This window comes from Euphorbia lathyris, chromosome 8, assembly GCF_963576675.1.
Source record: "Euphorbia lathyris chromosome 8, ddEupLath1.1, whole genome shotgun sequence".
NCBI lineage: Eukaryota > Viridiplantae > Streptophyta > Magnoliopsida > Malpighiales > Euphorbiaceae > Euphorbia > Euphorbia lathyris.
The window spans coordinates 66,371,637-66,391,412 of NC_088917.1; the positions used below are offsets into that span (position 1 = coordinate 66,371,637).

A 19,776-nucleotide genomic window follows, 5' to 3' on the forward strand; every position below is an offset into this window, starting at 1 on the left:
TTTTGGAAAAGCAGCTTTTTCAAAAAGCAAACAGCAAACCGTAACAACAAACAGCAAACAACAACAGTAAACAGTAGGTAAAACAAACGGCCCAAAAGATGCAGACCGAAAAAAAGAATATCTAGAAAAGTATGTTTAGAAAGAAATCAGAAAAATATGCTAACCAATCCTCCATCATCTTCGGTTTACTGTCTGGACCTGTCCATGAATTTCACATATTTTTATATCTTTTCTACAAAAAGAACCCTAACTACCTCACTCTCTCTCTAACACTAAAACATCACTTTCCCCTTTCTTCCTTCTTCCTCTTCCTCTTTCACTTTCCCAAATGTGATCTCCATTTCCATTTCCATTTCCATTTCCATTCATCCACACACTAACTCCATGCTCACTAATTAACCCAAACGCCATTCCTCTACACTCTGCTTTTCACTCCCTTCCTTCTTTCCTAATGCATTGACTCTTCCCCTGATTCCATTTTGCTTTTCGTAAGTCCCCATTTTACTTCTTCTTTTCATTTCAGTGCCCGAAATGTGGATTTCATATTCTTTGCTTGCTTCGTTGGTTGTTAACAGATGTGTTTCCCTTTTCCTTTCTGCTTTTTTCGCCTCTTTTTTTATAAATAAATAGATAAATTATGTTTTTGTTGTTTGTACTATAAGCTAATTGAATGTTGCAGTTACTCTGGTATTCATAATCTGATCTCTTTTGGAAGTGGTTTTATAGATGTATTGTGTGATTTTTCTTCAGAAAGCTGAGTTGTGATTTTTTTGGTTGAGCAGATCTTGTGGCAGGGAAGCAGATTATTGATAATTATGAAGCGGATACAAGGACTTTGCTGCCCAATTCTTGTGCTTCTGGTTCTCTTGATCAGTGTGAAAGCTGAGATTTATATTGCAACAATGGAGGGAGAGCCTGTCATAAGTTACAGAGGAGGTATTCCAGGGTTTGAAGCCACTGCTGTTGATACTGATGAGAAGATTGAAACAGACAGGTACTTAAGCTCCTCCTTTAGAAGTTATCAGATTTTAAGTACTACACAGATCTGCAATAGGTTCTAGTCGTGGATTAGAGTACTCTTCAAGTTGTCAATGGCTACTAGATTATGGTGCCTTGACTCTTATTCTATGCATGGAGTTTTGAAGCTTGGGTTTGAATGTTTCCTTTCTTTTTTTGGATTTTTGGCTGGGGATTTTGACTTGCGAGGTATCATTGTTGACTATTCAATCTGCTGATTAATAAATGTGCTGTAAGGCTATATTTGAGTGTTGGATTGACTTTGCTTGGTTGTCCTCAAGTGTCAATTTATGGTATGAAAGATTAGGTGCAGTTGTGGTAGTAAAAAATAATATTCAACGATGGTCAATTGTTTAAGTTTAGCCTATGGTATTTTTTAATTTTTTAAATTTTGCTAAAATATGTCTGTAATTTTATGTTTCTTGGTTTGATGTTGGTAGCTACTCTAGGTCTGTAGAAAATTAGATTTTATGTTTCAGAACTTTTGAAGTGAAACTCATGACACCTCTTCATATAAGGTAATATACTAACTAGCATTCCTATTGGAAAGCAGACACAAGTGTAAATAACACTATTTTTTTTCCAGAAAAAGGAAAGAATAAATGGTATTGTTGAAACCAAGATACATGTATTTCGTTTACCAAGTGCTATCTTTTCCTTTGGGGATTTCAGAGTAAATCTTGCTTAGAAGTTTCTAATTATCCGAGTTGCTATCTTGTTTGTGATGTACATTGTACAGTCATTTCATGTAATTATCAAAAAAAGGTATACATGCTTAGACATGTATGTGTTGCATTAACTTTTTGATGGTTTATCTGCAGCTAGTTCAACTTTTAAAAGAAGGGTGTTATTATGCCAAAATTTGCAAACCTTAAATTTCTTTGTAATGCAATTCATGGCGCCTGTTCCTTAATCATTATATATATATATATATATATTCTTTTAATCTCCATGTTTCGGCCCACTTTCTGTTATTTTTGTGTAAACAGACGAGTAAATTCAATCTCTTAAAGCTGTGCCTTCTCATCTTTTCCCCCTGTGTTCTTTGGACCTCATTTCAGTGAATTGGTCACATCCTATGCTGAACATCTTGAAAAGAAGCATGATATGCTTCTTGGTGAGCTATTTGAACATGGAACCTACACGAAGCTCTACAGCTATAGACATCTTATAAATGGCTTTGCTGTTCATGTATCCCCTCAACAGGTGAAACCTTAGATATTCTTTGTTCATGTCTTTCTTCTTATGGTCTTCTTACTTTGTTGATATCTAGTTCACCTTTTGCTTTCTTATTTTCTTACCTTGTTCCAATATATTAGTAGGCAGAAACCCTAAGGCATGCCCCTGGCGTGAAATCTGTGGAGAGAGACTGGAAGGTGAGGAGACTCACAACACACACTCCACAGTTTTTGGGGCTTCCAACTGGAGTTTGGCCAACAGGAGGTGGCTTTGACAGGGCTGGAGAGGACATTGTGATAGGATTTGTTGACTCTGGAATATATCCTCACCATCCCAGCTTTGCAGCACACAACAGAGACCCCTATGGGCCTGTTCCAAAGTACAGAGGGAAATGTGAAGTAGATCCTGACACAAAAAGGAAATTCTGCAATGGAAAGATAATTGGCGCGCAACATTTTGCCGAAGCTGCTAAAGCATCTGGGGCATTCAATCCTTCAATTGATTTTGCTTCTCCACTTGATGGTGATGGACATGGAAGGTTAGATCTCACCTGTTCTATTCTATATGAACAAATTCAAAGCATTAAATTGCATGTGTATGTGATGTGTCTATTTACACAGCATCAAATGATTATATGTACCATGTACATTATCAGTTGAATAATATGATGCCTCTTTTTTCCTTCAGCAGACTCCAATTGGAGCTTTGCAGTTGCATATTAAATCTGATAGCAGTTCACCTGTTTATATGTTATTTCAGCCATACAGCAGCTATTGCAGCTGGAAACAATGGTATTCCTGTGAGAATGCATGGATATGAATTTGGGAAAGCAAGCGGGATGGCTCCACGTGCTAGGTGAGTGCAATGTAATAACTCCCACTTCTCATATCCATTTTGAACACTGCATTTGATATGACAAGCAACTCTATATTTTCTTTTTCAGGATTGCTGTGTATAAGGCGCTCTACAGGCTTTTTGGAGGCTTTGTTGCAGATGTAGTAGCTGCTATTGATCAGGTGTACTATTATTCTTGAGCAACACATTGCAGAACTAAAAGAGAGTTGCAGTGTTTTGCTTAATCTTTTGTCTCATTTTTGCACTGCACTACTGGTCATGACTATTGCTATCTTCATTATCATATGACCTAACCAACACTTTAGAGTTCTCACATTTAATAGACCTCTTGTAAATAGTCATACTTTTAGCATGTGATCATGGTTTGTGGGTTGATTTTATTATTATTTTTTTCTGTTAAAAAAAATCTTAAAGCTGTTCTTATAACAATATTTCTTTCTTGTTTTCGTATATTTGGCTGTGGAGGAAATTTTTTCATGTCCTACCTCTATTTCTTCTATAAATTCCAGTAGATATACTACAATCAATTAATTATGAAATTAAGTTTTATATTGCCAGTACATGTTCTGTTTTGATGTGATGGCTTTCAAGTTGGGAGGCATTTTTTCTTTTTGGTCTTTTTCTGATTTTGCTTTTTGAACAGGCTGCTCATGATGGAGTGGATATACTGAGCCTCTCAGTTGGTCCAAACAGTCCTCCAGCAACCACCAAGACAACATTTTTAAACCCATTTGATGCTACCCTTCTTGCAGCAGTGAAAGCGGGTATATTTGTTGCACAAGCAGGTGGTAATGGAGGTCCTTTCCCTAAAACCTTGGTCTCATACAGTCCGTGGATAACATCTGTAGCAGCTGCCATCGATGACCGAAGATACAAGAACCATCTGACCCTGGGAAATGGAAAAATCTTAACTGGACTTGGTTTGTCACGTAAGTTTTAGTACCTGCATATTTTGTTTCTTCTAGTGTAGACTTTGGGAAGGGATTGTTAGGCATGGGGCTGAAGTTTCAGCTCGATAGAAGAATATAATCTGCCATAATTGCAATTGGGACTGAAGTTATATATATATGTGTCAGTGAATTGGTTCAAATTATATCTATTCATGTTCTACCTAAGCTGAATTCTCTCTTTGCATACGAGCTAATTACTTGTCCCTTTGGTCTTTGATTGATCTCTGTCGCTCTAAAGCTATGCTTAACTGATTTCTGTAGCCTCTACACGTCCAAATCGAACATATACCTTGGTTGCTGCAAATGATGTGCTACTAGATTCTTCAGTGATGAAATTCAGTCCTTCAGACTGCCAGAGACCTGAAGTGTTGAACAAAAAATTGGTTGAGGGGAATATTCTTCTGTGTGGTTATTCCTTCAATTTTGTTGTTGGTACTGCATCAATTAAAAAGGTTTCACAAACAGCAAAGTCTCTTGGTGCTGCTGGATTTGTTCTCGCTGTGGAAAGTGTTTCTCCAGGAACAAAGTTCGATCCTGTTCCAAGTGGTATTCCTGGGATTCTCATCACAGATGTCCCTAAATCAATGGTAAAATCCACATCTCTTATCATCTTCCAAAAGCTGAGAGCATCATGCTATTTTTATAACGTTTTTGGGATCATTGGAACTTTTCATGCTAGAGTTATAGTGTGTTCTGGATCTCTGATTCTGCCGAGTTGTTACTTTATGCCATTAAAGTTTGAATCATGTAGTGTCTTATATTCACTAATGATAATTGTTCCAGGATCTTATTGACTATTACAACATTTCTACTCCAAGAGACTGGACTGGACGAGTGAAGAGCTTCGATGCCGTGGGAGGCATTGGCAATGGCTTGATGCCTATTCTCCATAAATCAGCTCCACAGGTGGCATTATTCTCTGCTAGAGGACCCAACATAAGAGATTATAGCTTCCAAGATGCTGATCTTCTTAAACCAGATATCTTAGCTCCTGGTGCTCTTATTTGGGCTGCCTGGTCTCCAAATGGAACTGATGAAGCAAATTATGTTGGTAAGAAAATGATCCGATTCAATCTACGCTCCACTAATTTAGTGCTTTACATCTGGATACCATAAAAGTCGCTTAATCTACAGGAACATTATGAACTTAGGAGGGGAAGATTATATAATGTATGCATAACGGACATCAATTTTTTTTGAGCAGGAGAAGGATTCGCAATGATATCCGGGACTAGCATGGCTGCACCACATATAGCTGGGATTGCTGCCCTTATAAAACAGAAGCACCCTCGCTGGAGTCCTGCTGCCATCAAATCGGCCTTAATGACAACGTCAACGCAGGTTGACAGGGCAGGAAGACCTCTTCAAGCACAACAATACTCTGAAACTGAAGCCATGAATCTTGTCAAAGCTACTCCTTTTGATTACGGAAGTGGTCATGTTAATCCAAGGGCTGCTCTGGATCCTGGACTCATATTTGATGCAGGTGCGCTTACGAATCCTTACCCTTAGTGTCTCGTTTTCTGTTTATTACCTGAATGAATTCCAAACCGAATCGCTTGTGTCTTTTTTCGGTAGGCTACCAAGACTACTTGGGGTTCTTGTGCACAACACCAGGCATTGATGTTCATGAGATAAAAAACTACACACATTGTCCTTGCAACTACACAATGGGACATCCGTCGAATTTCAACACCCCGTCAATCACAGTCTCGCACCTAGTGAAAACTCAAGTAGTTACACGGACTGTTACTAATGTCGCGGAGGAAGAAACCTATGTGATCAGAGCCAGAATGCAACCATCCATTGCCATTGAAGCTACCCCTTCAGCTATGACTCTGAGACCTGGTACATCCCGGAAGTTAACTGTCTCGCTTACAGTTCGATCAGTAACGGGAACATACAGTTTCGGAGAAATCACAATGAAAGGCAGCCGAGGGCACAAAGTAAAGATCCCAGTTGTAGCTATGGGATACTGGAGGTGAAAAAAGAAAAGGTTTTGGGTGGTAATTTAAATTAAGGTCTTAAATATTCTTTGTAACATGTTGTAATAAGGCTAGATATATGTTTAGTCCAAAAAATATATAATTATGTGGAATAGCTGTAAAGATAAAATGTTGTAAGGGAGAGAAGCCTAGATATGTTTCTTCCAATTATAAGTTTTGCTAATTTCATTTTAATGCTTATTAGTATCCTTCTTTTCCAACTTGGTGAGAGGGTTATTTTTGTAATTTTGTTTAATCTCATGCAAATGAGTGTCATTTTCAATCTTGTGTGGTTATTAGGTTAATTACATCCATTGTCCCTAAAGTTTGAAAAATATAACGGTTTAAATGCACCGTTGGTCACTGTACTTGCATGGTTGTCTCAAAATGGTCACTAAACTTTAATTTGTCTTAATAAAATTATCCAACTTTGTGTTTTGTCTTAATTAGATAATTCTGACGATTTCAGTGGTTAAAATGCATTGTAATGATGCTATTACCGACACGTGAAAATGAGTTAACTCACATGTCCAACTGAAACGACACATGACAACCATTTAGAAAAAAACTAAAATTTGTTTTTTCATAAAAATAACCAATACGTGGCTGCCAGGTAGCACATAAATGGATGATATGTGTAGTTTTGATAGATATCTGAGTTGATTTATACTCATATCATGGTTCCGATCCATTTTAACAGCTGAAATCGTCATTGTGATCTGCTTGAGACAAAACTCAAAGTTGAATAATTTTATTGAGATAAAATAAAGTTGAGTGACCATTTTAAAACAATCATATAAATTCAATAACCAACCGCGCATGTAATCCAATATAACAGATATGCTACAAATTATTAGTTCGTATAGAAAAATTCTCAACATTTTGATTTGTTTGCACTGACCTTTCCCGATTTTCAAATCTGGATAATTCCTTTGCTGAAGATGGGCTTTAATTGTATCAATTGTCTCTAAAATTTGGAAAATAATAACACAAATGCCACAAAATAATCCGTAACACTTATGTTATCAATATGGATGTAGATATGGACACGAAGACAGATATAACTAAAACATTATCTTTATAAAATAGTTTTCAAACGAAAACAGACACGAACACTAAACAGGTATGGACACGAAATGCCACGAGTAATTGAAACCTTTGGGTGTCTTTACCCAAAAAAATCAGAATTACATACATAGGTCCAATATTCGATAGAATTTTATCATAATAATATTAATTTAATTATCTAATTAATTACAATAAATATAAAAAATTAATTAAATAATTTGAAATGATTTGAACAATCAATATTATTTTTTTGGTAGAAAAAGAAAAGAAAAACGAACAACAACAAACTACCCAGGAATTAGCCTAGGGAAGCTAACCCCAATCCTATCTTCTAAGAGAAGAGGAGAGATGAAACTAGGGGAAACAGGAAGGGTAGTAACGCTTAACGTCCCTTCATGGCCCGCCGCCGCCAAGCGATCAGCAACACGATTCTGCTCTCTAAAAATGTGTCTGAACTCTACGAACTCAAAGGAGGAGCAAAGCCTTTTAATAGCTTTGATGAGGTTGCGACTGTTAAGACCCATAGAATGATTCTCAGAAATCATTTTGATTGCTTCCAAATTATCAGACTCCACAGAGAGCCTCTTAACACCCAGCCTTTTAGCAAGATTGATTCCAGTAAGAATAGCCCAGAGCTCCGCAGAAAAGGAAGAACCCAACCCTAAATTCTGGGAGAACCAAGAAAGCCAGACGCCCCCTGCATCTCTAAGCACACCTCCAGCCGCAATCTTACCGTTACTGAGGCAGGAACCATCAGTATTCAGCTTCACAACCCCCTCTCTTGGCCTGCTCCATCCCACGAGATGGACATCACAACACTGAGAGGCTCTGGCAAGGGACTCTCCTTTGAAACTATCGATAATAGAGAAACGTTTTTTCGAGAAGAAATCAGCTAAGTTTGTCATAAAAACAGTTTTATCTTCAAAAATCTCCTCGTTTCTCCATTTCCAAACTTGGTGACAGATAATAGCAAAGAAAATGTCACCATGCTCCATGTATGGAAGCAACTTTCCTCTAACACCATCAGAGAACCAGTCGACCTCAGAATGTGCCATGAAGGAAGAGAAAATATGGTGTGAGAGAATTTTCCTCCAAACCTCTTTACTATTAGAGCAATCTCTAAGAGCATGGCACAAAGTCTCAACATGGCCTCTTCATCTACTGCAAGCTCCAGAATCAGCCAAGTGCCTTCTGTGCCTATCCGAATTAGTAAGAAGCCTGTCCTTAACGCCCAGCCACAGGAAACTCCTAATACGGAAAGGAACTTTAAGGGTCCAAATCGACTTCCACACATCCGAGGGAGGATCAGATCTAAAGAGAGAGAAAGCTTCAAAGGCCGATTTGCAAGAATAAACTCCATTGTTAGTCAGCGCCCAGCAGTGCCTATCCAAGTCTTCCTCTTGATTACTCACCTTCACTCCTCGCATTCTAAGGAGAGTCTCAAGGCTAAAGAAAGTATCAAACTTTGACCAGATCCAGTCCCCTTCTGAGTCAACCACATCGGCAATCCTCGAACAACCAATATTATTTGTTGCTGGATTGCCCTCTTTTCGATTCGTTAGGATCATTTATTAGGTTGTTGTTCTATCCCTTCGCTCTTGTTATTTTATTTTATTTTCCAAAAATCGACTTATCAAAAAACGTGGTTTTGATAAGTGAATTTGACAAAAACAAAAGAAAATCAGAAGCATTTTCATTTTTTTTAAAGGGAGCCATTTTCGTTTTTAAAGGGCTCTAGGATAGAAGGACCCAAATATGGTAATTTATTGATACTAATTGGTCTAGGTTTTAAATTAGTTTTCATTTAAAACTAAAAAACATCAATGTAATTATAAACTTGATTTAAAAAAAATCAGATTATTATCTCTCCGCATTAATAAAAATGTAGGCATCAATTAGTCTTTCTAAATTCCTTAATTTATCTCAGGTTCTTTCTAAATTCCCTAATAAAAACGTTGGGCATCGATTCTCTAATTTATATCAATTTCCAATTTGAGAATGTTTCCATAATTATCTCTCACATCCATCAATCCCAACAAAATTCATAATTTATCTCTCATTTCTTTAATCACGCCCCAATCCCAAAGAATATTTCCGGTTTTCCGCATCTAGGACAGGACAGCTGCCTGGGGTTCGACTCGCTCTCACGACTACATCTCTCTTTGGTCGGGGCGGGCAAGCATTCCAGGGTTGAGGGCCAAGCTCATGTTCCAAGTGGTCAAAATTACATAGAGAGAGATCCGCCCCTTCAGGCGCCTAGAATAGTTTTCATCGACATCATAGCCTCTCAGTTTTCATGAATTCCTATCGTCAACCATAGATTCCTAACCTTCAGCGGAGTTAGTCAAGGTCTAAATAGAAGCTGAACCTCCGACCTATGCTATCCATTCCATTCTAGTCTAGTGCGCCTAGGACTGTGAAGACTTTTGCTAAGTACTTTTTTACAGAATGCAGCAGTGCAGTTAACTTTCTAACATAGACAAGCTAGCTCTTTCTTACAAACAACGTATTCAGGAATAGCCTTTCTAAACTTGCGCCAAAAAATAAAGGCTTCGAGAAAGCGCTTTAAGGAAAGCTCTTTCGGACCCTCTTCTTTCTCTCTGCGCAGAGGCTAGCGCATCTTTCACAGGGAAAAGTCTTCTAGGGAAGACAATAAGATTCCTAGGCTGGAAAGTGGAAGTAGCAATCCCTCTTTCAGGGTCTTTCTATCTTGCCTCATTCCCGGGAAAAAAAAATATCCTCGTTGGGAGGTAGGTTCGGGTATGGTAATATTGTCCACAATCTTTAATTCACCAACTATATAAATTATCAATTTTGTACTCTCATCACCTCACCGTGAAGCTTTCAATTGCCAATACTTTTTTTAATCTTTGAGAAATTCTATCAGATTTTGATTTACTTTGGTTTTCAGAGGCGATTTGGGAGAAGCGCATCAAAATCTTCCAATTTCAAGAAGTTAATCGCTAAAGCCCGTTAAGAGAGATGATTTTCGGATTTAGTTTTTTATTTTTCTGTTATCATGCTTTATATCATAAAGAGCATAAAATCTATTAGAACTATTTCATAATTATTAAATTCGACAAAACTTTTTATTAGATGTACTACTTCTTGTTGTTGCTTGCCCAATTCAATAAAAAAGCTTAAGCAAGTTGACCTCAAATGCAAACCTCTACTTGATCATAAATCTGTAAAGTTGAAAATTAATAACTATATTTCTTATAGTAATTTTCTATGTCAAAATATTGCAAAACTATATTTTGGGCCATTATATTGTTTAAAATTTGGTTTAATTAAGCTCTTTAATTTTGAAGGTGATTAATATTTATTAGGGCTCCTATTTAGTACTTCGCCCTTGGGCATCCAAAATCTCAGGATCGACCCTAATGGTTTCTTAGGAATAAACCCAAGCTCTTTAAAAACAAAAATAAGAGCCTAAAATAAGCCTACAAATACACCACAAAATATTATGCAGATTGTCATTTTGACTACAGGAGAGATTGGGTCAAATGTTCAGTTCGGATGGTCAGCTCGTCGAGCTGGCTGATTTTCAGTGACTGGGAGCTTTGCTGCCTCCCAACTCGATGAGCTCCGGACCAGACTGCGCGAAGTGCTGTTTTAATGGCCAACTCGACGAGCTGGCATGTCTAGCTCGACGAGCTGGCCTGCAGTGCGGCTCGATCTTCAGTTGGTCCTGGTCAAAATTGCTCAGATGTGAAATCTCTGAAAATCTCACACAATCTCACAAACATCCCATTAAATCTCTACAAAATGCATTTAATTATTTTATCAAAAATCCAATTAAATATCAAGTTAAATTGATTTATTTTTAGTAAATTGATTATATAGAAATTAAATAAGCTATAATTAAATTTGTCAATCTTTTATTGAAAATGACACAAATTAAACAGAAACATCTATAAAAGTAAATAAAAGGCTTAATATCCTTCTAGTCCCCTTAAGTTGATCCAATACTGCAACTGACCCCGTACTTACACTTTTAACAAGTAACCCCCCAATTTGCTTATTTTGAACAAATAAACCCTCAAATAGGTTATTTCGGGAGTTTTTTTTGCCCTTCACTTAATGTATCACTAGATTAGTTAAATGTAGCAACCGATAATTTGAAATCTTTTATTTCTGACATAATATTATATTGAATGTTTTTTTTGGGTTTAGGGGTTATTTGTTCTAAATAAGCTAACTTGAGGAGTTATTTGTTCCAATTAAACAAATGGAGGAGTTATTTGTTCCAAATAAGCAAGTTGATGGGGTTACTTGTTAAAAGTGTAAGTACAAGGGGTCGGTTGCAGTATTGAGCCAACTTGAAGGGGCTGGGAGGATATTAAGCCTAAATAAAAACTAAAAGTTGATGAAAGAAAGATGGAAACTACAGAAATGACACAAAACGAAACAAAATAATCTCAAAAATCGTAGGATAGGGGTAAAATACAAGAGGATGTCCGAACAATCGATGTTCTACTAGTTCTTACTGTGCATACTTTAGGAAAATTCTTGTTTCTTGGCATACAAGGGAGAGTACAAAGCAATTGCTAATGCTATGATGAAATTATATGCATTTGGTCCCTCTTCCATGACCTTGAGTACCACATATTTCTCGACTGGTTCAACTCTAGTATGACAATATTAGTGCTATCTACCTAATACTAAACCCCATATTTTATGGTTGCACCAAACATATCGAATGTGACTATCATTTTGCGCATGAACAAGTTCACACCGGCTTCCTATCGTTTTATCCTTATTGAGGATCAAGTGATTGATATCTTAACCAAGCCTCTATGGAGTGCTCATTTTCAGATTCTTCGTTCTCATCTCGCTGTTAATCTCAATATCGACTTGAAGAGGGTGTTAACAATAATGATTATAATTATCTTTTACATTAATCACATTCTAATCACTCTTATCGAATTAGGATAAACACTTTCTTATCCCAATCTCTTCCTTTATATAAATAGAATAGATCTCCTATTAAGGGAACTTAATCAATACGTTCTCTATTCTTTCAATTTACCATTGTAACATGGATTTACCACTTCTCATGCTCAAAACGGATTTCCCCCAAATTGTTATAAAAAAAACAGCTTAACCATAAAATATTAACTCCATAATTTTACAATTAAACTAAAAAATAGCTGTGATATTTGTTAATTATTGTTGTAATTTGTTAATTTTAAAAAATAAATATAGGTAAAGTCTTATCATTAAACTATCCTACTCAATTGGATTAACTAAATGTTTTGACTTATGACATGGATTATATAGATTTAAAATAAAACTAGTAAGTTTTAGTAGTTAGCCAGAAAAATAACAATTGTGAATTAAACATCAACAACAATATTCCCCACTTTTTCTTCTTTTTATACTCCAAATTTTCCAATACTATAATTCATAAAAAAAATCAATAAACCCAAATCTAAATCTTCTCAAATCCAAGTCTTATTACTATTATTGTTTGATCAGAAAATGGGTTGCTCTTGTTCATGTCGAAGAACATCAAAATTAACAGACAACATTCGAGTAGTAGACATAAATGGTTATGTCCAAGATTTCAATTATCCGGTAATTGTACGACAATTAATAGCAAAAACCAGAAGCGGATCAAATAATAATAACAATACCCAATTATTTGTTTCAACAGCGGAAAAACTTCTCTCTTCAACTGGGTCAAAGCAACTCCATCCTGAAACTCAGTTACACGCAGGCAATGTTTATTTCTTGCTGCCATATTCTACTCTGAGCGAGTCACTTACTCCGATGCATTATGTTGGATTAGTGTGGAAACTCGATTCCGTCGCTAAAACTGCACCTAAAAATAGTATTTATGATTTTGATAACAACATTAATAATAATAATAGCAACAGTAACGACATGAATCGTTCGACATCAACATACCAGATGGTGCTTTGACATATGGTATGTTCTACATTGGAGATTCATTTTAGACATGATGATTTAGAGTACTTAATTTAACTCGAGAGTGAGATAGAGTGACATATGTTATTTATTTAATTTATACATTCAATTTAAACATAGAACTTTTATTGTGTAAATTGCTAATTCCAACTTTTTTTATTTGTATATCTATTATTAAATTAAATATAAAATTTGAAAATTCAAAAAGTATATCGAACATACAAAAACATTGTTTTAATTAATTGTTTAATATTTACAAACCAAATTTGTTAATTAAACGATACATAAAACATTTTTTTTATCAATAGCATTAATATTCCATATATAAACAGATTTATGCTTGCTCTGATACCACTGTTAGGAAATAGAACATGCATAGGAGGGGTGGAAAACAAAAAACTTTTCTATTTTCATATCTCATAGGATCTATTAATCATTAAACATAAGTACCTTATATTGAAGATCTACCTACTATTGCAAATGAAGTGCCTTTGAAGATCTTCTAATCTGGATCAACTTAATCTTTTCAACATGCTAATTCAACCTTGTTTAGCGATCACGAATAGAATGCCTCTAAAGGTATCCATATGAATTAAGAAATGAATGGACAAAACGAGAGAGATCATTGTGTCGAAAATTAAAGAGAGATTGGCTTAAAAACTACCCTAGTCGAAATCCCAATGTAGTACTTATAGGTTTTATTCTTTCTAATTACACTCCTTTTTTTTGGTAGGAACAGGAAAAGAAAACAAACAAACAAAGAAAACTAACCCGGGATCAGCCTAGGAAGGCTAACCCCAATTCTATCCTCTAAAAGAAGAGACGAAAGAAAGATGGGAGGATCAGAAATGGTAGAGACACCTAACATCCCCTCATGCCCAGCTGCCGCCAAGCGATCCGCAATCCGGTTCTGTTCCCTGTAAATGTGGCTGAACTCTAAGAACTCAAAGGAAGGGCGAAGTCTTAAAATAGCTTTGATAAGATTTTGGCTGTTAAGACAAATAGCCTGGTTATCTGAAATCCTGTTGATTGCCTCCATGTTATCAGACTCCACAGATAACCTCTTTACCCCCAGGCTAATGGCAAGCTTGATACCAGAAAGAATACCCCACAATTTCGCCGAAAAGGAAGAACCCATCCCCAGGTTCTGGGTAAACCCAGACAGCCAGGCGCCACCCGCATCACGAAGAACTCCTCCGGCAGCAATCTTGTCATTGCTAAGGCAGGAGCCATCCGTATTCAGTTTCACCACCCCTTCTCCTGGCCTGCTCCATCCAACGAGGTGGACCTCTCTTTTCTGGGTAGACCTGGCAAGGGTATCCCCTTTGAAGCTCTCAGTAATAATAGAGAGTTTTTTCGAGAAGAAATCAAGTAAGTCAGGAATAAAGACAGTTTTATCAGCAAAAATCTCCTCGTTCCTCCACTTCCAAATTTGGTGACAGATGATAGCAAAGAAAATGTCACCATGCTCCATGTTAGCCAATAAATTCCCACTAACACCATCAGAGAACCAGTTAAACTCAGAGTGGGCCATGAAGGAAGGAAGAATATGGTGAGGGATAATCTTCTTCCACACCTCTTTACTCTTAGAGCAATCCCTCAGAGCATGACACAGAGTTTCATCATGACCTCTGCATCTACTGCAAGCACCTGAATCCGCCAAGTGCCGTCTGTGTCGATCCGAATTAGTAAACAACCTGTTCTTGACTCCCAGCCACAGGAAACTCCTAATATGGTAAGGGATTTTAAGCGCCCAAATGGATTTCCACGTATCCGAAAGAGGATCGGCCCTGTTAGGGGTAAAAGCTTCAAAGGCTGACTTGCAAGAATAAGCACCATTGGTAGTCAGGGCCCAGCAATGCCTATCCTTATCTTCCTCATGATTACTAATCTTAACTCCTCTAATTCTAAGGAGAGTCTCCAGGCTAAAGAATGTATCAAACTTTGACCAGATCCAGTCTCCCTCAGAGTCCACCACATCGGTAATTCTCCAGTTACAGATGTTACTAGGCGGGGGGGATCTACACACCTCAACCAGCGGTTTATCACCAATCCAAGTATCATACCAGAAACTGATGGACTTACCATTACCCACCTCCAGACTAACCCCCGAGCAGAACTCTGCAAACACAGCGCTAAGCTCTTTCCAAAGGAAGGAACAACTGACAACTCTCTCCTTAGGGCCACCAAATATTTTGTCTTTCCGATACTTGCCACAGAGAAGACGAACCCAAAGAGAGGATGGGGATTGCCACATTCTCCAAAGAAGCTTCATTAAAAGGACTTTATTATTGTCCTTAGCTTGTCTTATACCAAGACCCCCCTGCTTTTCGGCTGGCAGACCTCCTTCCAAGGGACAAGGTGAATCTTTTTCCCTTCTACAGACTCTCCCCAAAGGAAACGCCGGTTGATTTTGTCAAGCTCGTTGAGGACCGGCTCAGGCAGTCTACAGGCTTGCATGATATGATTAGGAGCAGCGCAATTGACAGATTGGATTAAAGTTAGACGGCATGCTAGGGAAAGAGAATTAGCTTTCCAACTAGCACACAAACCATTGGTTTTGTCCAAAGTTTCTTTAAAGGAGGCTTTGGAGACTCTGTCGCTATGGAGAGGGACCCTAAGATACTTACCCAAAGAGTGAGTAAGGGGAATGCCGGAAAGATCACTCAGCCTTCTACAAATGCCTCTGTCCATGTTTTTAGGGCAAAGCATCCGAGACTTTTGGATATTAATCTTCTGGCCAGAAGCAGTACAGAAACAATTAAGGATATCCATTACCACACTAATTTGCTCCTCATTCCCTTCCACGAAGAGCATCACATCATCAGCGAAGAACAAATGGGTAATAGGAGGGCAAAATTTGTTGATGGACACAGGATGGAGAATCCCCTTGCTCACAGCCTCTTGGATCAGGTGCGACAATCTTTCCATAGCAATAACAAAAAGGAAGGGGCTCATGGGATCTCCTTGACGGATTCCCCTAGAGGGAGAGAACTGATCAGACATATCTCCATTGATTATAACCTGGAAAACAGGAGAGGAAATGCAGTCCTCAATCAATTTCCTCCAGCTCTCCGGGATACCAGCTTTCTTCAAACTATCCAGAAGAAAACTCCAGTTTAAACAGTCATAAGCTTTCTCCCGATCCAGCTTGAGCGCCACAAACCCTTTCTTACCCTTCTTCATTTTTATGGAATGCACCATCTCCTGGGCGATAACCACATTGTCCATCATTTGCCTGCCAGGGACAAAGCTGCCTTGGTTCTGGCCTATAATCTCAGGGAGAATACGCCGGATCCTATTAGCCACAATCTTAGTGATAGCTTTGTATAACACATTGCAAAGACTAATCGGCCTCATCTGCAAAAAGTAGGAAGGTTTTTCAACTTTTGGGATCAGGACCAGGAGGGTTTTATTCACCAGTCTAATATCATTAGAACCGCTGAAAACACCTTTAACAAAACTGTAGATGCCTTCCTTCACAGTATCCCAGTGTTTGTGGTAAAAACTGGCAGGAATACCATCGATCCCCGGAGCTTTAGTGGCTCCAATACTAGAGAACGCCAGATCAATTTCTTTCTGGTCGATAGGATGGAAAGCTTCTTTAATAGCATCCTCCTCCAACCTAGGAAAAGAAATCCTAGTGAGGGCTTTATCCAGATCCACCTCGTCCTCTTTAAAAAGGACTTTGTAGAAGTCAAGGGCCAGGCGACGAATCTCTTCATCCTCATAGACCCAGTCTCCATTGGAATCTTTAATAGCATCGATCCGATTCCTCTGCCTCCTAACAATGGTCGAGAGGTGGAAAAATCTGGTATTCCGGTCTCCATCCTTAATCCAAGCCTTCCTAGATTTCTGGAACCAAAGAAGCTCTTCCTGTCTAAGAACAGCTTCCAGCTCGTTCTGGAGGGATCTAAGCTGACAACTCAGACTGTGATCAAAACGGATCTCCAAACAGCGTTGAATGCCCTCAATTCTTCTTAAAAGTTTACTTTTCCGTCTGATAATATGGCAAAAAATGTTCTTATTCCATCCCACCACATTCTTCCTAAACCCCTCCGCGGCGAGGAGAACATTAGAACGAGGCTGCCAATTATCTTTAACAAAATTCCTAAACTCAGGATGAGATTCCCAGGCAACAAGGTACCTAAAAGGTCTATTCCCTTTAGGCCGACATTTAACCAGATTGACGAGGATAGGACAATGGTTAGAATGACAGAAAGGGAGATTCAACACGTTCACCTCGGGAAATCTACAAATAGCCGCAACATTCACGTACATTTTGTCCAACCGAACAAACATGCTATTCCTTTTCCAAGTAAACTTGTGGCCAGCAGCTCCCAGGTTAGACAGCCCGCATAAATCCATATTCTACTTATGGTTAAGGCACCGGTTGACATAATGATTACCTCCCCCTTTCTGAACACTCATCAGGGCAATGTCATTAAAGTCCCCAACAACCACCTAAGCATCCACCATGCTTGTACTAATAGAGTATATGATCTCCCAAAGCCTTTTCCGGTTAGTCAAAACAGGATCGGCATAGACAAAGGTAACAAAAAAAGGTTTATTGCCAGGATAACACACCTTACTATGAATGAATTGATTATCTATACTGATAATATCAATATTAACATGACCTTGCTTCCAAAAAAGCCAAATCCCCCCTGCCCGACCAGTCGCCTCCGATCTGACACAATTCCAATTCTTAAACTTTTTAACCACCTCATCTGCTTTAGAACCACTAACCTTGGTTTCAAGAAGAGCAAAACAAGAAGGATTAAATTGCTTAATAAGATCATTAACATGGATGCGGGTCGCCTTGCTAGCCGCACCTCTAACATTCCAAACAAAATAGTCCATCAGAAGGAAGACAACTGATCACAGGCCCAAACCCTAGAGCATGTATTTATTCGGGGCTCCTGAGAGCCTTGAAGAGGTGCCAGCAAGCCCTCTTTTATCCCAAGAATCCAGAGAACTATGGTTCTTTTTATGGTTAGCCCTAGGTTTCTTCAAATTCAACTTATTAACTCCCATAGACTTCCCACTAGGGATATCAACAAGAGTTTGCAAATTACTAACCTCATTGAGCTTTGCTTTCCATGTCGAGCCAATGATCTGGGATTTCCCCTTAGCATAAGCTTTGGGGTCAAAAAGAGGATTAATAGATTCACCTAGGATGGTAGCAGGCCCGGCAGACTCAAGGCCAGGCATGCTTAGCTCCATATGCTCATTAGGTAAATCCGAATCCTGTCCATCCTCAAGAGATAGGACTCCGAATCTAGATCCTGACCCGGAAGCTGAGCCAGCACCAGCACCAATCTTAATATCAGGTGGCCTAGCCTTGATCTCAGGAGCAATTTGGAGAGAATTCATCTCCTTGCTGATATCTGGAAATTGAATCTGAATAGCATTTGATCTTGGCTTCCTTCTGACAGACCTTTTGGCCAGCATCCAGGGACCGAAGTTCTTCCCTTCACTTTGGTTCTCTTCAGCTCTGCCTATGAAAGGCACCACCACCTCCTCGACCACTTTCCTTCTTTTGGGGCAGCCATCATAGGTATGGCCAAACATACCGCATTCATAGCAGATATTGTGAATACCTTCGTATTCGATATGAAAGACCTTATTCTGAACGGAGAATTTAGACAAAAGAGGCTTAGCAAGATCAATGTCAATACAAACCCTGGCAAACTTGCCTCTCACTGCCCCAACGGTAGTTTTGTCAACATGGTGAACTTTCCCAACCAAGCCACCAATCTTATTCAGAAATCTTTCGTTATAGTACTCAATGGGTAAACCTGGGAATCTAACCCAAGTAAGGATCCTATTAACAGAGCAATCATGAGGATTAAAATTTGGGACCCATGGCCTCAGCGCCAAAACATGATTGGAGATGATATAAGGTCCACCATTAACAACTGCATTATAATCTTCTGCCCTTGTAAATTTTATGACATAATAGTCATTCTCCAGGTCCGTGATGGTAACATTCCCTTTCTTTGCCCATTGCGCCTGGATCCTCTGGGCAAAGTAATTGAAGCTTATCCTTTTCCCAAGCACAGTGACAATTAGGGAAAGTTTCCATTTGGATCTGAGAACCCGCTTATCTTCCGATGAAAGCCGGATAACAGGACACAACAGGTCCTCTTGCTCACCATCCTCAATATCAGAGTCGGAAAAAACCTCCTCAGAATCCTCCTCGATAACATCGTCCTCAATCATGGGTTCTTCCTCAACCACCCCCATCACCTTATCTCTCCAGGACAAATTCTCCAGACCTATTCCCGGGTTAGCATAATTAACGGGATTAGTACTAGGAGTTGAGACTTTCTGGCCCACAGCCCCCTGGGTCAAGGTCCCGCTCAACGGGGGAACCGTAAAATCCCTAATCGCCCTAGACTCCATTATAACCGTCGGGGCCCCGCCCAGGGCAGCCTCCTTAACTGCCGGCTCCCTCGCGTTACTGCCTGCTTTAACAGTAGCGCTCGGCGTAGACCTGCCACCCTCCCCAGCCTGGACGAGGCCAGCCGCAGCGCAAGCCACCCCCAAATCGGAGCCTGCCCCCTGCTCCTGCCCTCCCTCTCCTGCAACCAGCAACACCACGGATCCAGCAGGCGAGCCGTTGTCACCAATCCGTCCGAGCGCCACCGACGCCCCGGTCCGCTCCCGACCACACTCCGAGCCCCGAATTCCCGCACCAACAACCCCTGCTACCGGATTAGAACCCCTCTCCCTCGACCTCTCACGAACACGGTCGGAGCTATTCCGCCTACCATGCGGAGAAT

General features: G+C 39.1%; 1 protein-coding gene across 1 annotated transcript; it reads left to right on the top strand.

The window, feature by feature from the left end:
* Positions 1–233: 233 nt before the first annotated feature.
* LOC136202627 (subtilisin-like protease SBT2.5) lies at positions 234–6,269 on the top strand. The gene is made up of 11 exons (XM_065993369.1): positions 234–488; positions 783–994; positions 2,079–2,223; positions 2,340–2,734; positions 2,956–3,051; positions 3,140–3,212; positions 3,695–3,980; positions 4,263–4,588; positions 4,785–5,052; positions 5,206–5,487; positions 5,580–6,269. The coding sequence occupies exons 2-11, from the start codon at positions 816–818 to the stop codon at positions 5,984–5,986; spliced, it is 2,457 nt and encodes an 818-aa protein (XP_065849441.1). The 5' UTR covers positions 234–488; positions 783–815; the 3' UTR covers positions 5,987–6,269.
* Positions 6,270–19,776: the final 13,507 nt, after the last annotated feature.